The 18505-nt window shown below is 34.1% G+C and overlaps 1 protein-coding gene across 1 annotated transcript; it reads right to left on the bottom strand.

Moving 5' to 3' along the window:
- Positions 1-9536: 9536 nt before the first annotated feature.
- On the bottom strand, positions 9537-13618 carry LOC133307695 (7-deoxyloganetin glucosyltransferase-like). Its single transcript, XM_061508245.1, has 3 exons — positions 13105-13618; positions 12028-12941; positions 9537-9614 (listed from the first exon to the last, which is right to left on the bottom strand). The coding sequence occupies exons 1-3, from the start codon at positions 13616-13618 to the stop codon at positions 9537-9539; spliced, it is 1506 nt and encodes a 501-aa protein (XP_061364229.1).
- Positions 13619-18505: the final 4887 nt, after the last annotated feature.

Genomic DNA, 18505 nt, shown 5'->3' with positions numbered 1-18505 from the left:
AGAAACAAGCTACCTCTATGCCTTCAAGCACTATGGAAAGGAAAAAGAAAGTGTTGATAATGAAGGTGGTGGTGATGAAGAAATTGAAGAAGAGGAAGAACGAATTTATAATTTTAGTACTAGTGACAGTGAGGATGGAGAAGACTTCTTAGAAGATGGTGGAGATGATGATTTTGCTTAGTTCCTTTCTTGATTTTGAAATAGACCATTAAAATTCATATTTGACAATATTTAGATCCTTCCTTATGTTCCTTGATTTTTGTTAATGTAGTTCTTTTCAAGGAATTTATATTATTTCCTTTATATTCTTTGAATCCTTGTTTGGAATGAAAGTGACAACAGGATTAATTATGAATGTATATTTTTAATTTTAATTAATTTTTTTATGGACTTCGCTGTAGCGGTTATACCGCTATAGCATTTTTGAGCTTGGCCGCTATCGGCTGCTACTCGCTATTAATAACTATGATATATATATATATATATATATATATATATATATATATATATATATATGTCAGAGAACTTCCAAAGCTCGGTTTCTTACTGTCATATGTATGTTTTGCCATTTCTATAGTTACTGGGAAACTTCTTCAATTTCAATGTAATTGGAATTTGGTTTTTTTTTCCCACGTAAACATGTACATTTGAATATGTTCTCCTTCATCATTTGCTTATTTCTAGTCACATGTACATTTTTGTGTGATAGATGTGAAGATTCAAACATGCTTATTTTATTAACTTCTATATTTTATGGTCAGTTATCCCTTTTTATTATTAATTTGCCAAAACCAAGGATTATAGAGTTTGCTATCGTGAAGGGACAATGAGGAGCCACAAGTAGGACTAAGCCAGTTTTGGCTTTGACACATGATGGTGAGAAGAAAGTTAGCTTCAGAGGAAATTGCATATACTTGTGCCACAACAATTTTTAAACAGTGCATACACTTGAAAGATGAGGCAGATATGGTGATGTGACAACTGATGACCTTGGTTCAATATGTCGCTGTGAGTATAACTATTATTAAGAATAATGCATATACTTGTCCTTCATCTAAATATTTGTACTCATAAATTTTTATATCATCTTCATTTGGGTATTTGAATGTCATGAATGGTATAAAAACTATGATTTTCTTGTGGATACTCGTGTCTTTGATTCCAATGGTAATAAATTTTGAATTACAACAACACTCCTATATATTTTAGTTGAAGGGTATATTCTGCCAATATATATGGTCCACCCTGTATTGCTAATACTTGAATTTTCCTAACTAATATGAGAGTCTGCTTTTGTACGATGGCTTATTGGTTTGGACTATTGGTATTGGCTCAAATAAGTTGGTATAAATTGCAATTTACTTTTCATCATCCTATGCTTGAAAATATCTCACTCATATTGAACTATTTGCAAAGTGCATCATGTAGGCCAAAACTTACACCATGGCTAATGCCAGAGTTATTTTCTATTGTACACTCAATATGGATTTTGCTAATGCTTTTTGTTGGAATAGAAGATTCTATATGTTGTTATGATTTGCTGTGATATGTTGTAACCTGTAGTTTGTTAGGATATGTATAACTGAGTCCTATTGTAATTAGGTGTAGTTATTTATCTTTAGGAAGTTGTTTTACTATTTGGTAACAGACTGTTTGGTAACAGCCGTAACAGCCTATTCTATTTAAGATACATTGATGTACAATTTTAAATCAATGGAAATACTATCAATTGATACCATTTATCATGGTATCAGAGCGATCCCTTGTTAAAAAAAAAAAAACTTCTGCAACGTGTAGACTCTGAAAACAGTGAGCAGGAGATAGCTTCTGTTGAAGATGGCCAATGAAAACAGCAGCAGGTTGAAGCCATCAGACCCTGGATCACCATTCTATCTGACTGGATCAGATAGCCCAGGGATTCTTTTAACAACCGTTATGCTGAGAGGAGAAGCCAACTACGAGAATTGGAGCAGTAACCCACAAGGAGGATTCCATGCAAAGCCATTTGGTGCACACGCAGCTCAAACGGAGGAACCACTAGAGCAAGCAAATGCATTCGCCGTTCTGACACCTGACGTGGTGACACAATTGTTATCATTGGTTGACAACCCGCAACGCTCAAAGGACAAATTAAATCGTAAAGATTCCCATTGTCACTGGCTTATAGATAGTGGTGCATCACGCCACATGACAGGGGTATTGGAATTGCTGGAGAATGTTACAGATGTTGAACCTTTGGCAATCGGTTTACCCAATGGAGCTATTACTTATGCTGCGCAACAAGGATCTGTTTCGTTTACTCCTTCTTTTTCATTATCCAATGTCTTATTTGTGCCAAATTTAAAGTGTAACTTGATATCTGTATCTCAGTTGGTACGACAACATAATGTTGATGTGGTATTCACTCATAATAGTTGTGTTTTGCAGGACCGCAAGCTGAGGACGGAGATTGGATTGGGTGATCACAGGGATGGTGTGTATGTGTTTCGACCAAGCCAAGCAGCAGCTTTAACAGTTCGCTCCAGTGATACGCAAGAACTTTGGCACAAGCGGTTGGGCCATGCATCATCCGAAGCACTTTCTCTGATTCCTTTTTCTAGTAGCATTCGATTTGGCAATGTAAACAATAAGGCATGCGATATTTGTTATCGTGCCAAACAAAATCGATCCTCGTTTCCCATTAGTGATCGAAAGAGTAATAAAATTTTTGATCTTCTTCATTGTGATACATGGGGTCCTTACCGCACTTCCTCTTTCTCTGGTGCTTATTATTTTTTAATGATAGTCGATGACTTCAGTCGTGCTGTTTGGGTTTGTTTGATAGGTGACAAAAGTGAAACTTTTGGTGTGTTACGAAAATTTCTTTTAATGGTGCAAAATCAGTTTAATACAACAGTTAAGAGTATTAGATCAGATAATGGAACTGAATTTACTTCCAACAAGATGATTGAATTATTCACTGCCAATGGTATATTTCATCAGAAATCCTGTGTTCATACGCCGCAACAGAACGGTCGGGTAGAACGGAAGCATAGGCATATTCTAAATGTGTCTCGTGCTCTTTTGTTTCAAGCAAACTTGCCAATCAAATTCTGGGGAGAGAGTGTGATGACAGCAGCTCATATTATTAATAGAACTCCCACAAAGCTTCTCAATGGCAAAACTCCTTATGAGCTTTTGCATGGATCTGTTGCTGATTACAGTCACTTAAGGATATTTGGCTGCCTATGTTATGCGGTGACACAACCAAAACCTACAAACAAATTTAGTCCACGGTCTAGGCGGTGTATGTTTGTTGGTTATCCTCATGGGCAGAAAGGTTGGACAGTGTATGATCTTAATACTAAGGAATTCTTTGTGTCACGAGATGTCAGTTTCCACGAAGATGAGTTTCCTTTTGTTGCTATAAGTGTGCCTACACCTAGCCCATCATTACCTACATTTATACCAATAGATTCTAATGATTCTGCCAATCCAGTATCTCAATCAACTTCAAATGATTGTGAGGCAGAAGTGCAGTTGGAAGATAGGGGGAGTGTCCATCAGTCTGAAAGGGAGCCGAATGAAGATTCTACATCAAATGCTGATCAAGTGCAAAGGAGTGAGGATCCAGCTCCTGCTCTCGTACAAAGGAATGAAGATTCAGCTCACGAACTTGTGCAAAGAAGTGCAGAATCAGCTCAAAACGATTCTCTTCGTCCAGCACGCACACGAAGGCCTCCGTCCTATTTGAGTAACTACAAATGTAATCTGATTGAGGCACATACATACACTCCCAGTCTCACCTCTTCTAGCTCCACCTCAGGTATACGGTATCCAATTGCCAACTATGTGAATACTAACAATTTTTCTTCAAAACATCGAGTTTTTGTTGCTGCTATTGATGCAGGTAGTGAACCTCGGTCATTTGAAGCAATGACCAATGATGTTTGGCGTAAAGCTATGGCTCAGGAGATACATGCACTAGAAGAAAATAATACGTGGACTATCACTGATTTACCTGCAGGCAAACATGCCCTTCCATGTAAATGGGTATATAAAATTAAATATCATTCCAATGGTAGCATCGAGCGCTACAAAGCAAGGTTGGTAATTGCAGGTAATCATCAAGTTCCAGGAGAAGATTTCCATGAAACTTACGCTCCTGTAGCGAAAATGGTGAGTGTTAGAACTCTACTCTCGGTTGCAGCTGCAAAAGGTTGGTACTTGCACCAAATGGATGTTCATAATGCGTTTCTTAATGGAGAACTGGACGAAGAAGTGTATATGCGCATACCGGCAGGCTTTAATCAAGGACAAGGAAGAAAAGTGTGTCGTTTGCAAAGGTCGTTATATGGCTTACGACAATCTCCCAGGAATTGGTTTGCAAAGTTGAGTTCCTCACTTATTAAATACGGTTTTGTTCAATCCGAAGCAGATCACACTTTGTTCACTTTGAAGCGTGGTTCTACCTTCTTGACCATACTAGTCTATGTTGATGATTTGGTGTTGGCAGGCAATGATTCCCAAGCATGTCAAGAGGTTAAGATTTATCTTAACAAGTGTTTTAAAATTAAAGATTTGGGTCACTTGAAATATTTTTTGGGCATCGAGGTTGCCCGTAGCAATGAGGGTATCTTCTTGTGCCAACGAAAATATGCATTAGATATCCTCAAAGAAACAGGTTTGTTGGATTGTAAACCGGTTCAGTTTCCAATTGAACAGAATCATCGCTTAGCTCTGGCAGATGGACCTGACTATGATGATCCAGGTCGCTATAGAAGAATTGTCGGCAAGCTAGTGTACCTTACGATCACTCGTCCTGATTTGAGTTATGTAGTGCACACTCTTTCACAGTTCATGCAAGCTCCAAAGGAAGCACATTATGAGGCTGCCATTCGGGTACTAAGATACATCAAAATGAATCCTGGCCAAGGTATCCTCCTTTCTTCCAAAAGTGATCTCAAAATTCATGCTTTCTGTGATTCAGATTGGGCCAGCTGCCCTTTAACTCGCCGGTCAGTTTCTGGGTTCTTCATTATGCTTGGAACCTCACCTGTTTCTTGGAAAACAAAGAAGCAACTCACTGTCTCACGCTCCTCAGCAGAGGCTGAGTACCGCTCCATGGCTGCCGCGACAGCAGAATTGATATGGTTGAAGTCTTTTCTTGCTTCACTTGATGTTATCCATGATGATCCTATGGAATTATGTTGTGATAATCAAGCCGCTATACATATCGCGGCAAATCCTGTGTTCCATGAGCGAACTAAACACATTGAAATTGATTGCCATTTTGTCCGGGAAAGGTTGGTTTCTAAGACGATTCGAACTACTTTTGTTCGTTCTCATTTGCAACTCGCAGACATTTTCACCAAAGCACTTGGTCGTGTTCCATTTCTTGCCGTTCTTTCCAAGTTAGGCATTTCATGTCTTCATGCTCCAACTTGAGGGGGAGTGTTGGAATAGAAGATTCTATATGTTGTTATGATTTGCTGTGATATGTTGTAACCTGTAGTTTGTTAGGATATGTATAACTGAGTCCTATTGTAATTAGGTGTAGTTATTTATCTTTAGGAAGTTGTTTTACTATTTGGTAACAGACTGTTTGGTAACAGCCGTAACAGCCTATTCTATTTAAGATACATTGATGTACAGTTTTAAATCAATGGAAATACTATCAATTGATACCATTTATCACTTTTATATCATTGTTACAGAAATTGTCCTTTTAAGAGTAGATGTTGGTGTGCTGTTTGTGATAGCTTTCTATCCATGTGGATTCTTAATTTCTATGCTTAGAATGAGCTTAACTTAAACTTTATAATGTATGTTACAGGAAGATATTTAGTAATTCTTATACAAGTTTGTGTGCCAAAGTTGTCAGGTTGTTTCTTATCTCCAATGTTGTAAACAATAATTTATCAAATAATAGAGTTATTCTAATAAATTTTGGCTAACTGAATTCATGCACATTCAAAAAACAGTGGGTTTGTAGATGCCAGTTATGCCCTGTTAACTCAGCTTCACACAAGGTACAAGGACAGAGGTTGAAACTTTTAATGGTGGAGGACTGGAGGCCTCCTCCTTCAGTTTTTCTCTATTCCGGGGTTTCTCCCTTTCGCACAGCCGAGCCCATTGCATTCATCTAAAGCCTAAAGGTATCCATATATTCATCCTCAATCATCTCTCTATCTTTCTCTGATTTTAGATGAACAAAAAAATGTCTTAATGGCAGTTTTACTTTGGACAGTTTAATGTCACTAGTATGTAAATTAAATAGATTTCGTGCATAATATTATAAATTTTTTCTGTCATATTGTTGAGAATTTCTTACTCGTTCATGTCTGCGATTTTAGTATTCTTTGGTATCCATAACCTATAATATTATACAGATGAAGATTTTCTGGTTTGCTATGCAAGGCAGTTCTATTGTTTCAACATTTGGGATGTTAATCTATCTTAAGCATGCCATTTAGTCATATGTGGATATATTTTAGTTGTTGTGTAGTTATTAAAGCAAATGGAGTTGTAACCGTTGACTACTTGTTGTAACTTAGATCCTTTTGGGTAGAACCAGATAAACCTATCCAAGAAATTGCACAAGGCTTAATCGGTTCAATCATGTCGGTGAAGGTAAATTATATTATTTGAGTTACCATTTTTTATCATTTTATTCTGCGAACTCAGCATAATGTTTGAGGCTTCTCTGTCTATTAGTCCTGAAAGAGTTGTATAAAAGAACCATTATTCCCTGAATCTAGAAAACTAATGTATATTCTTGCAACGCAACAACCATCTGACTTGAGCCATTTCTACTATCTAAACATTGAAATATAAAAAAGTCTTAATCCCGGTCTCTCTTATAGTTGATCGGTGAGATTCCCAATAGTTATGCTTCTTAAAAGATTTTTCTGTTGATTTTCTTGCTTGTAGACTAACTAAATGGATGCTTTATTATCATTGGGTTACAAGGTTACTTGGTTGTCCAATTTCCATGTATAGTAATTAATTATTTGGTGATTTTAAATGTAGTGCAGCTATGTTTTGTTTTGTCATGAATCAATACTAAGACACATGTGGATTTTATATCTAGCTTTGTGGTTTTTTCGTTTTGCTCCACTTTCAAAAAAAGACATTATTTAATATTATATTGCAATACATATAACACATTTCTTTTTCCTTTAACTTCAATTGCAATTTTTAAAATATTTGGCATGATAACTTCTAAATGAAAATAGTAAAAAGTAACGTAGTAGTATTGTAGTTCTACTTAAATGTTTATTTTTAATTATGTTGCTTGTATCTACGTAGAACTTTATAAACATTTATTATTGGTGGACTTTATAACATTTGAATGTCTCTCTATGCAGCAGAGACCCACATGACGGCAGAGAAAAGATCCCTGCCTTTGTCAAAGCCATAGCTAAGTTTAATATAAACTGCAACGACCTATTCATTTTCAACTAATTAATTATTTAGATTGATGGGAAAAACGGAATATTGATCACAGTTGAGAATATATATTTTGTTTGTTGATGTCAGGTTTTGAGATATTGGCATTTCCATGCAACCAATTTTTGAAGAAAGAGTGTGGGACTAGCCAGGAGGTACAAGAGTTTTTCTGTACAAAATATAAGGTTGATTATCCCATTTTTGGGAATGTAAGATGCTTTTTAATTGTATGTATAGGCATCTGGATCCTTTACTTTATGATATATTTCATTTTTTTCTGTGGGATTGAAAGAAAAAATAAATATTGGGTGAGTAAGAAAATTCCAAAATGAATGAGAGGACAATAATATAGAAATTTCTTGATTTGATTTTTAGATTATATGTTCTCATTGAAGGCTACTTGATCTCGATGTTTAAGTTCATTACTTACACAGTTTAAATATTTTAAGTTTGTAACTGGTACATAACTTAATGAACTATATACATCACTTTACTAATTAAAATACAATAACCATACATCACTTTACTAATTAAAATACAATAACCACAAAGGGGCAACAGTACTCCTGCAATTCTTTAATCTCCTATATATCTTCCAAGCATTGAGTTATAAATTTAACACATTTAATTCCTTTTTATGTGTAGATACGTGTCAATGGACCAGATACAACACCTGTATACAAATTCCTCAAAGCTCAGAATTCTTGGAATTTTGGGTGCCAGGATTAGGTGGAATATTGTTGGTTGTCTCCACAAATGACAATGGGGTTAATAGACATAAGATTATTAATAATAGTTATATTGTTGGTGTTTGGAACTGCAAGCAATTCTATTTGTTACAACTTTACCATTGTGCATGGTGGTTTTTGTTTTTGCCAAGACCCTTTTGCGATAATAGCTTTGTATGCATGCTTTATTTGGGACAGGCTGCACTTAGGGAGAATTGCAGGTCAGTTTCTTAACAAACTAGATATAGATCTCATTAATTAATTTGGGTAGATTTTTTTTTGGTAAAAGGTTAATTGACAAAAAAAAAAAATTATGGCAGCGGCATATTATAAAAGAAATAGAAATGTATTACTTTTTTTATTTCTCCCCTATAAATTAGCCACATTTGTAATGTGGCTAATGTAAAAAAAACGCGTGGCCAAAATAATGTTACCACATTGGAGGAAGATGTGGCTAAATAAATGTCACGCCAGGATTAGCCACATTCGGCAAAACTGTGGTAGTTTCGTTTTGCCACGTTTTTAACGAAATTTAGCCACGTTTTTAAACATGGCTAAAAGACTTATTTTTTGTAGTGACTTTAGTACCTGTAGAGAATTAAGCTTTATTAAGTCTATTTTAATCATCATTTTAATGGCGTTGTTGACATTTGCTTGATGTACAGATTATGGAAAGTGGGTCCTAGTCTGAGGGTTGAAATTTTTAGCTTAAGTTTATGTTAAAAAAGTTGGATTGCTATTCATTAAATTTAGACATTTTCAATATTTTAGTCAATGACAGAAAGCAAAACAAAGATTTTAACTTTTTCTACGACATTTGATGTCAATCTTTCTTTTGGTTACTCTCTAAATCTGCCATTCTATTGCTCAGAGCTTCACCAAATGCCCAATGAAGCAAATGCTTACTGACATTGTGATCATTCTCAATGGGTCTTTTATTAGAAATGATCGACCTAAGTATAAAGTAAAGATACCTTATAATGCAGTGGGAAAAAATAAACATTAACAAGCCAAAAAAGAGAAATTATCAATATTTTTCATATTTTTATTTCTAACCTATGTATGAATCTATTTGCAGATATTAGACCTGCTACGAGATTGCTTTGGCTATCAAAGAAAAAAATAGAAGACCTTGGAAAGGGTGGCATTGTTGTTATCCAAATTGACGAGGTTCTTTGCAAAAGGGGTGACATGAAGGAGATCTTTGTTGGTTAATGTTTCAAATAAGATAGAATTGAGACTCAAGCAAAGGAATGAAAGAATGTTGAAAGTGTTAGGTTACTTCATGAGATAAACAAATCAATGTTGAAGTTACCTTAAATGTAATTTATATCCATTTTTCCCTATGAATTTTATTCCTTTTATTTGTTTTTTGTTCTATAAACTTAGCCACAACAAGGCTATCATAATTTTTTTTTTTAAAAAAATCATTAGAATAGCCACGGTTAAACCATGCTAAAAATAATCAATAACTATAGCTAAACAAATGTTACCATACTCAAACAAAATGTGGCCAAGTGAAACAATAAATGTGGCTAGAATATTGCAACGCCATAATTAGCCACATTCATAAAGAGTGTGATTGTTTTTGTTAGCCACGTTTTTTCAGCAATTTAGCCACATTTATCCTCCCTCAGGCTATATCACACTTCGGTTACATATCCCTTCTGAGGCTATAGAGGGAGTACGCTACGTTCAGGCCTCATCCCATGAGTCCTTCTCTCCACTCACTAACTAAGAAAGTGAAGTAAGCAAGTAAGAAAGATCTTTCCCAGTCTGCGGCGTCTGCCCACCAACACTGCTCCATCTTGCAACTCTAATGGCTTTCAAAATAGAAACCATAGAATAAGTGGTAGCTAGCCTACAGGGAAAAAAAAGGTATAAAGAAAATGTGGCTAAACACCGGTTTTTTTGTAGTAAATAATTGTTTTCTTATAATTTTAATGCTTTGGCACCAAATGCCTCAAAATGACATTCAATTCTAGAATATGAAGTTGCAGCTAAAACTATGGCAAAAGTGTACAAACACTAATTATATAAGGGCAGTGAAGGAAATATTTGGCAACTTTTACCATAGCTTAGCATAATAGGGATACATTGACATCCTTCAGAACATCATGCACTTTTCACCGCATACACTCCAATATATTTTGTTTTAGGCGTCACTATTATAAAGTATCTGATTTAAGTACATTATACTTTTCGAAATCTATCGTAAGGTCTTAGTTATTTATGAATATAGTATTAGTCAAATTCTTTTACTGGAAATTCGTCAGAGTTTATAGCTTCAATCACTTGAATTTGAAATAGGTTACATTGGTCAATAATTGTTCCATTCCACAAGTTGAAAGTTGTATTATTGATGAATAACAAAGTACCATTCTAGAGACATATCAAAGAAATGTCAAAAGAGTAACTACCTATAAACACATTTATCTTGTTGGCATGGGTAGAGTCCGAAACTTCTGACAACCACCTACGCTTAGATGTCGCAGTCTTGTAAGATTTTTTACGGATGAAGGCAAGCTCTCAATGTCACAGTGTGCAAGGTCTAGGATTTCAACCTTGCTTTGATGTCCAAAAGATGAAGGAACACACACCCCAGCATATGTTTTATTTTGAAAGACATGACTTTGCAGTGGCATTGTGTTTTGAAAATATTCTTGACAAATTGAGCCCTGTTAGTCTGCCAGATAAGTCTATGTCCTTTTCTTAATCTTGTTCCCTTCGGTACTCTAATGCTTCATATATTTTCTGCTCTTCCTGCATACATTTATAATGTTGATCTCCACTTCTAATTGATTTTTTTTTTATTACTTTAAAGCAATAGTTTATTCAAAGTGCACTTTCAAATTTGCAATCAATCTCTTTATTATATTTATGGCTTTTCAAACGATGGATTTTGTTACTTTGTTTGCAGGCATCAGTTTTGGGAAGTAGAGACCAGGCCTTTCCTAGTGTGCCGACGGTGCTCTTTAGCTAGATGTGAACCGAGGCAAAATTGATTAGTATTATATTTGAAGTTGAGTTCATGTCATGCCACAGGATGATTAATTGTAGGATTGAATTTACCTTAAGTGGCCTATAAATAGTGACTTGTTTACTTATATTATCGGTACCTTAAATAGTTATTCAAAACTTCTATGCATTCTTATGTTATTCTTAATTTTTATTTCGAAAATTTTGAAAATGGAGAATTTAATTATCAAGTGCAAGAAATGTATGTTCATAGGACATATAGTGACCTGAATGTATTAAGAAAAAAAAGACAAAAATGGTTAAAAGCAGAAACAGCCATGATAAACTTAATGGCGGTACGCCCCCAATGTACACAACACAATGTTAAAAAAACAAATAATAGCAGTTAAAACTGTTAAGGAGTATGATTACATTCACTTTAATACTTCGGGGGAAGTAAAAACTGCCATTAAATTCTCTTTCTATTATAGTGCATGATAATCTAAAAAAAGAAGAAGCTAATATGGTAATTAGGACGTATTTTTTATATTTAGAATTTACTAGTATGACCGTTAATTAGAAATTTAGGTAAATACAAAGTCACAATTGACTAATTTAACTTAATTATTAAAATTAAAAATATTTTAAGCAAATGAAAAGAAAAAGTTAAAGAAATACAGATAAAAACACCCTCACAAAGTTTAAGTTTTATTTTAAGCAAGAGAAAAAATAATAAAAGCTAGCCCTGTCTAGTAAAAACTCACAAACATTGGCATTTATTAGAAACAAGTGATCGAATTGATAAATTGGGACACTAACTAGCTTGAAGTATCCAATAGGATTCAAATGTAGCCACAAGGAGGACTTGGTAAACTGACTTGAGCTTTTCTAAATACTAAACTTTAGAAACTTTTCCCAAAAGAACTTGCCGAACCATGTTGTCCAAATTAAGAAAGGAAGATCCATCTGGGGCAGAAGCAGCATCTTGTGCCAGTGTTTTCCATTCCAAAGCTTTCTCTTTCATCACTCTACCCTTTTCCCCATCCATCAACTCCTTCACAAGGCTCTCAATTTTGTCACTCTTAACATCTTCTATCTCCATTCCAATCCCCCATTCGTTGCAGCAGAATCGGCAATTGGTTTGTTGCTCCGCAAAGAAAGGCCAACATATCATTGGAACACCTCCACAAATACTTTCCAATGTTGAATTCCAACCGCTGTGTGTCAAGAACCCTCCAATTGCTGAGTGAGCCAGCACTTGCTCTTGAGCACACCAACTTGACAATAGGCCTCGGTTTTCTGTCTCTGCCACAAACTCTGGAGGCAGAACAGCGTTTTCACCAGCCACAAGATCTGGTCTGATAATCCACAAAAAGGTTTTGTTACTATTAGCAAGTCCCCAAGCAAACTCAATCAATTGGTCATTTGTCATAACCGTGACGCTCCCGAAGTTCACGTAAACAACAGAGTTGGGTTCTTTGGTGTCAAGCCATTCCAAACACTCTGGCTCCTCCTTCCAAAGGTTCGACCCAATAGCTTTCAATTCCTTATCAGCAACATCATTCAAGGGACCAATGGAATAGACAGGAGGCAAAATGGACGAGAATGCCTCCAAAACATCATGCTCTAAGGCATCAAACGTGTTCAAAATAATTGCAGAAGCTTCCCTTGCTTTCTTGCACACCCACTGTACGTAATCAAGCATAAGATCATCTGGGTCTGTGGTTCTTATGAAGGTGGGAATATCCCTCAGTCTGATTTCTTTGATGCCTGGCACCCAATCGATGCTAGTCTCCAAATACCCGTTTGTGATATAACTTGAGTCTGCACGTCAAACAAAGAATTCACTTAATTAAACTCATATAAATCACTTTTTCTTCTTCATAGCTAACAAATCCTTAATATAAGTTATCTAAGACTTATCTATCACAAAGAGTAAATTTTTCATCTAGAAAACCGTTTTACATTGTCAAAGAAATGAGTTAACCTTTGAGGGGTGTTAAGCCCTTGTGAATGAGTTGTTCATATTGGACGTAACCCATGAACCCACATGCACTAGTTGTCCAGAAAAACACGTCTGGGATACCCAGTTCTTTTGCAGCATCGACAGTGAAGCTCATGATACCGTCAGAAATTATGCAAGTGACTGAAGGGACATCTGAAGTATTATTAAGTTTGGAAAGGAGGTTCTTGAAGTGAGGTAAGCAAGTTTTTCTAGTGGAGTCACACAGGGAAGGCACGTGCTGTGTAGCATCAATATCAGTCTCAGGAAGACCATCAGGGATGGTTTGGAAACGAAATGAAGGGAGGCCATTGAGGGAATCAGGACCTCTGGCTTTGAGAAGGCGTTTGTGGTTATACTCTGAGTTAACAAAGGTTATATGAAAACCTTTGACATGGAGTATCTTTGCTAGTTTGAGCATTGGGTTTACGTGCCCTTGTGCTGGGTATGGGATGCACACTGCGTGAGGCTTGTTCTCGATTGTATCCAATGAACCCATTTTTGTTACCTCCTCTTTCCTTCTTTGGTTCCACTTCGTCTTTCATCCCACTAGATTTTATAGGGGAGACAGGGGGGTGGCGGTGTTTATTTTCAATATAATATTTACTGTATTTGTCGTTAATGATACAATTTATATTTAAATAAAAGGTTACACGAGCGAATCAACTTTCTTAAGCACAAAAAAGAAAGATGGATTCCACCTCTCTTTTTTTTTCTCTCTTTTTGAAAGATAAAGGAAATGAAAAACACAGCAAAAAGGCCTAAGTACAGAACCTAGCCCAGCGAACACCTACAGTGTCGCTGTATAAACTTTGAAGACAGCCAGGAGGAGGGTCATCAAAGACTTGCACATCCCATGGAAAGCTATACGCATGTGAAGCTAAGAAATCAGCTACTTTGTTCCCTTTACGATGGACATGAAAAATCTGGACCTGCCAGCATCTTTGCAACATTCCTCTAATACGTTGCACCAAGCTCGACGAAGGGTGATCCTGATGACACCCATTAGAAATAATTTGTTGGGCAGAGGGAATCTCCTTCCAGCCACACTTTTCTAAATCCTTTTTCCCAAGCTAAACGCAAACCTTCCAAACAAGCCCATAATTCTGCATGCAAAACAGTACTGGCCCCAAATTCTTGCAGAAACCGATAATCCAAGCTCCGGACGGGTCACGAATAACACCACCACATCCTGATCTGTTCCCAATACCAGCTCTAGCCCCATCAACATTAAGTTTAACCCATCCTAACGGAGGACAAGACCAAGCTATCATCTTCTCTACACTTTTTCTCGGTTGAAGACCTGCTGCATGGAGAGTGGTAGCTGTATGCTTGACACAATTGCTATACCCCAAGGCTGAGTGGGCAATTGTGTAAGCATTATTGATTTTTCTCTCTTCTCTTACGGGTGGATCACACATGTAGTTTTATTTCTACAATAATCATTTTCTTATATCATAACAAAATTATTTCCTTTAAATAAATAGCATTGAATATAATACAGGTAACTGTAAATTGTATGTTATGAGTTTTATAAGAATTATGTTGTAGGAAAAGTGATTGTGTAATGTTATAGAGATTCGTTTTGCGTTCTGTAATTTTATTTTTGCTTTAAAAAGTGCGGGCCCCACAAAATGTTGTGTGTGTAAGACATTTTTTGTATCCTATGACATGATAAATGCAAATCCCAAATTGTATTTATGATTAAGAATATCATTAATAAATATTTATGACTACTGATAAATTAAAATGTAATTATTACATGTAATTGTAAATTATATTATCAAATTATATTGTCTAATAAAAAAGAAAAACATTACAATTACTCCTTATTCTTCGTTTTTCATGATCTCTCTTTTTTTGTTGTATCTTATGTACATCGAATAGATTAGTTCGGCTGCAGTTAATAAAGAATTTCAATTTTTTGGATACTAGTGCGGTGCGAAAGGATCGTGAAAAAAAATGAATATGGTTACTTGAAAAGATTATAATCAATGAAAGTGAATTAATGATTATAATTTTATAATTGTTTATTTTAATAAATTTTTTAATTTTATTATTGATTAAAATTTATATGATTAGGATTATACACATTATTATAATATATATTTTTCACAATAAACGATCCGGATCCAATGCGATGGGCTGTTCAGATTTTCTCGCATTATTGCGCGAAATATCAGCATGGACTTTTGCAGAAAGCTCGTAACACGATGACACAGCATGTGCACATGAAGATTAATTATAAACAATGAACTTTGGAATGTTAACTCCGATAGAGGTTAGACGACTTATTTCAAAATAATAATAATAATATACAGACATAGTAACATACAATTCTAAAGTGTCACATTTTTTTTTTAAAAAAATTACCTGAATGATAAGCTTTTTAAAAAAATTTCCAACACATCACCTAACTAGCTATAATTTCTGACAAGTCAACTGTTAACATGTGGCAGAAGGTGCATGACCACATAAGTCGCTGCACAGTAAAACGAAATTATGTGGCATCAAACAAGCTATGCAGCATAGCATATTTAATTAGCTTCTGACACGTGGCAATTCTGACACATGGCAAACATGCTATGCAGCATGTATGTGTCATAAAATAATTTAAATTAATATAAAATTAAACTAAAATAATTAACAAACATAAATTACCTTTAATTTATTAACACTCATGAATTAAATTACATTACTTAATGATAGAGCCGACAAAATCGACAAAACAGACTCGACTCTGCGAGGCGGACTAAGTTTTTCAACCTATTTCAAAAGCGAGGTGGGGCGGGGCAAGCTCATTTTTTGATGGATTGATGGTGGGCATAAACGGATCAGTGTAAAATAGACTCAAACTGATGTGTCAACCTGCCAAATAGAGCGGGGCGGACTGATTTTCAGACTACTTTCAAAAGCCAGGCAAGGCGGGTCGCCCACTATTCCTCCTGGCTCCTTTACTTAACTGTTCAAAAAATTAACTTAACTTAAATTAATTCAAATGAAATTAATTAACACTCCTAAAAATAATTAATTAATAGTTATAAAATGATTTAATATAGATTAAATAATACTAAAATAATTATCAAACATAAATTACATTTAATTTATTAACACTCCTTAATTAAATTAAATTACTTAACAGTTCAAAAAAATTAACATAACTTAAAATAAATAAAATAAAATTAATTAATACTCCTAAAATTAATTAATTAATAGTTATAAATAATTAAAATTAATATAGACTGAATTAAGTTAAAATAATTAATTTAAATTATTTTATAACTATTAATTAATTATTTTTAAGAGTGTTAGCTAATTTCATAACACACACATAACATGCTATGCTGTATAACACATTTGTCACGTGTCAGAATTGCTAGATAAATATGAACAAATAGGAACAAATATATTCAAAACTTTCAACAATGATAAGAAAAATAATAAAAATGGAAATAGTCTAGATAAAAAAGAAAAATTAAACTGAAAAAAATAGAAGAAAATAAATAAGAAAAATAAGAAATATATGAGTGTCCAAATGACTGGTTTTATTTTTTTATTTTATTCTTTTTATAAAATTACTTTTGATATTTTTTATAAATTAATCTAAATATATATTTAAACATACTACCATATCAGTAAAAGTTGAGCCTTATTTTTTATGTATTTGGAACTGATTTCAAGTAAAAATATAAGTCCCCATTACTTGTTTGAAAAGTTCTCTTTGTTAATATAGTTCATGTTTTAATTAGCTTGTTTAAAACAAAATTAATTTTTTTAAACTTTTAGAGAGAATTTAAAAAAATAATTTTTTTTCAAAAAAACTGTAACAAACTTGTACTTAAAAATATAAATATAGGAATTAAAAGTAGCACTTGTTATTTTAATTAATTATTTCATAATACTTTAATAGAACAACATAAAATATTTTTAGAATGAGTCGTATTACCTTACGTATTCTTTTTTTGGGTAGATGTATTACCTTACTTCTTAAAAATAGGATATATAAACATTATCAACAAATTATGAACGAAATTAATTACACATTTTCACTTTAGGAACTATGAATTTATTATTTATTTAATTAATTAAATTATTCATTCGTAATAAATATAATTAATTGTGTAATTGAATTAATCATATTTTATATTTTACCATTTAAAATATAGGAAAAGCATCTATCCTTTTAAAGGATATAAGCTTATATCCTTTTAGATCCTAACCGTTGATTTCCGTTGATCAACGGTTATAATCTATTAGGTCAAACTTAATGGGCCAAAATTATTATTAATTAATTAATAATTTTGATCCAATAAATTATAACCGTTGATGGACGGAAATCAACGGTTAGGATCTAAAAAGATATAAACTTGCATCCTTTAAAAGGACAGATGTTATTTCCTTAAAATATAACATAAAATCTTCCTTTTGAGTTATCAAGAATTTAAGATATTAAAAAAAAATTATTTAAATTTTTTTTATTATAATATGGATTTGAAAGATACACCTTTACAAAATCTAAAATACAAATCATGCCTCCCAATTAAAGCGGACTGTTGGAATCGCATGTCCATTTCTTAATTCATCAACCAATAATTTAGAAAATGCCCATCAACTTGAGAATTTTCTTTAAAGTAAAGGTGTGGCGGGTTTACCAAAAAAAAAAAAAAGGCGTGGCAGCAAAGCAAGTCAAAATTGTCCTCTAATAAATCTTTAGTATTACTGTTGTACTAAAGATTCAGTATATCTCACTAATGAAAATATTACATCTTATCTAAAATTCTGTTTTTTCTGTCAGATTTTTTCTTTCTCTTCTGATGTGTAATGCTCTCATTGATGAGATGCACTGAATTTAGGTACAGCAGTAGTACTAAAAATTTATTCTTGAAGAAGAAGAAATGTAGTGTTCCTGGCCCATAAAATTTGGGGTGCTCTTTCTCACAAAATAAGATGACAAAATGGGAAAAGAAAAAAATGAAAGGGACAAAAATGAAAGAAAAAATTTACTCTTGCAAAAAAGATCACCAAATAATAAAATGGGCCTGGATCACTTAATTATTTTTCCTTCTGAAGGCTATGTCGACGCTGCAAAATTGAGGAACGTCAATGCGAGTTATAAGTTAATCGTATTTGTCGATTAATTTAATAAAGACAAATAAAGAATGGAGCTGCATTTAAGTCGGCATCGATTAAGGCCAATATGTCAACGCTGCAGAATTGAGGAACATCAATGCATTCACTATCAAAAGTTGGATTGTCGAGGTGTGACCCATGGGCCATCAGTGAACTAAAGATGTATATGGTCATGCATTGCAAAATCTCGATTGTATAACTAGGCACTCCAGAAGTCCAGCATTTCAACCTCTGGCTAATTGTAATTATGAGATTT

Source organism: Gastrolobium bilobum, unplaced genomic scaffold (assembly GCF_033153095.1).
Source record: "Gastrolobium bilobum isolate Gb01-03AN ecotype WA unplaced genomic scaffold, APGP_CSIRO_Gbil_v1 utg11339, whole genome shotgun sequence".
In the NCBI taxonomy this organism is placed as follows: Eukaryota; Viridiplantae; Streptophyta; class Magnoliopsida; order Fabales; family Fabaceae; genus Gastrolobium; species Gastrolobium bilobum.
Note: the sequence above shows the minus strand (reverse complement) of the source record. Positions and strands in the feature narration are given on the sequence as shown.

What these genes read in the sequence shown, in the direction of transcription:
- LOC133307695 (XM_061508245.1), bottom strand. Translation starts at nt 13,618, where the DNA reads ATGGGTTCATTGGATACAATCGAGAACAAGCCTCACGCAGTGTGCATC. An exon ending in GGGCTTAACACCCCTCAAAG is followed by an intron (nt 12,942 to 13,104) that starts GTTAACTCATTT and finishes TTTGACGTGCAG; the next exon opens with ACTCAAGTTATATCACAAAC. An exon ending in GGCAAGTTCTTTTGGGAAAA is followed by an intron (nt 9,615 to 12,027) that starts GTTTCTAAAGTT and finishes GATTATTTTTAG; the next exon opens with CATGGTTTAACCGTGGCTAT.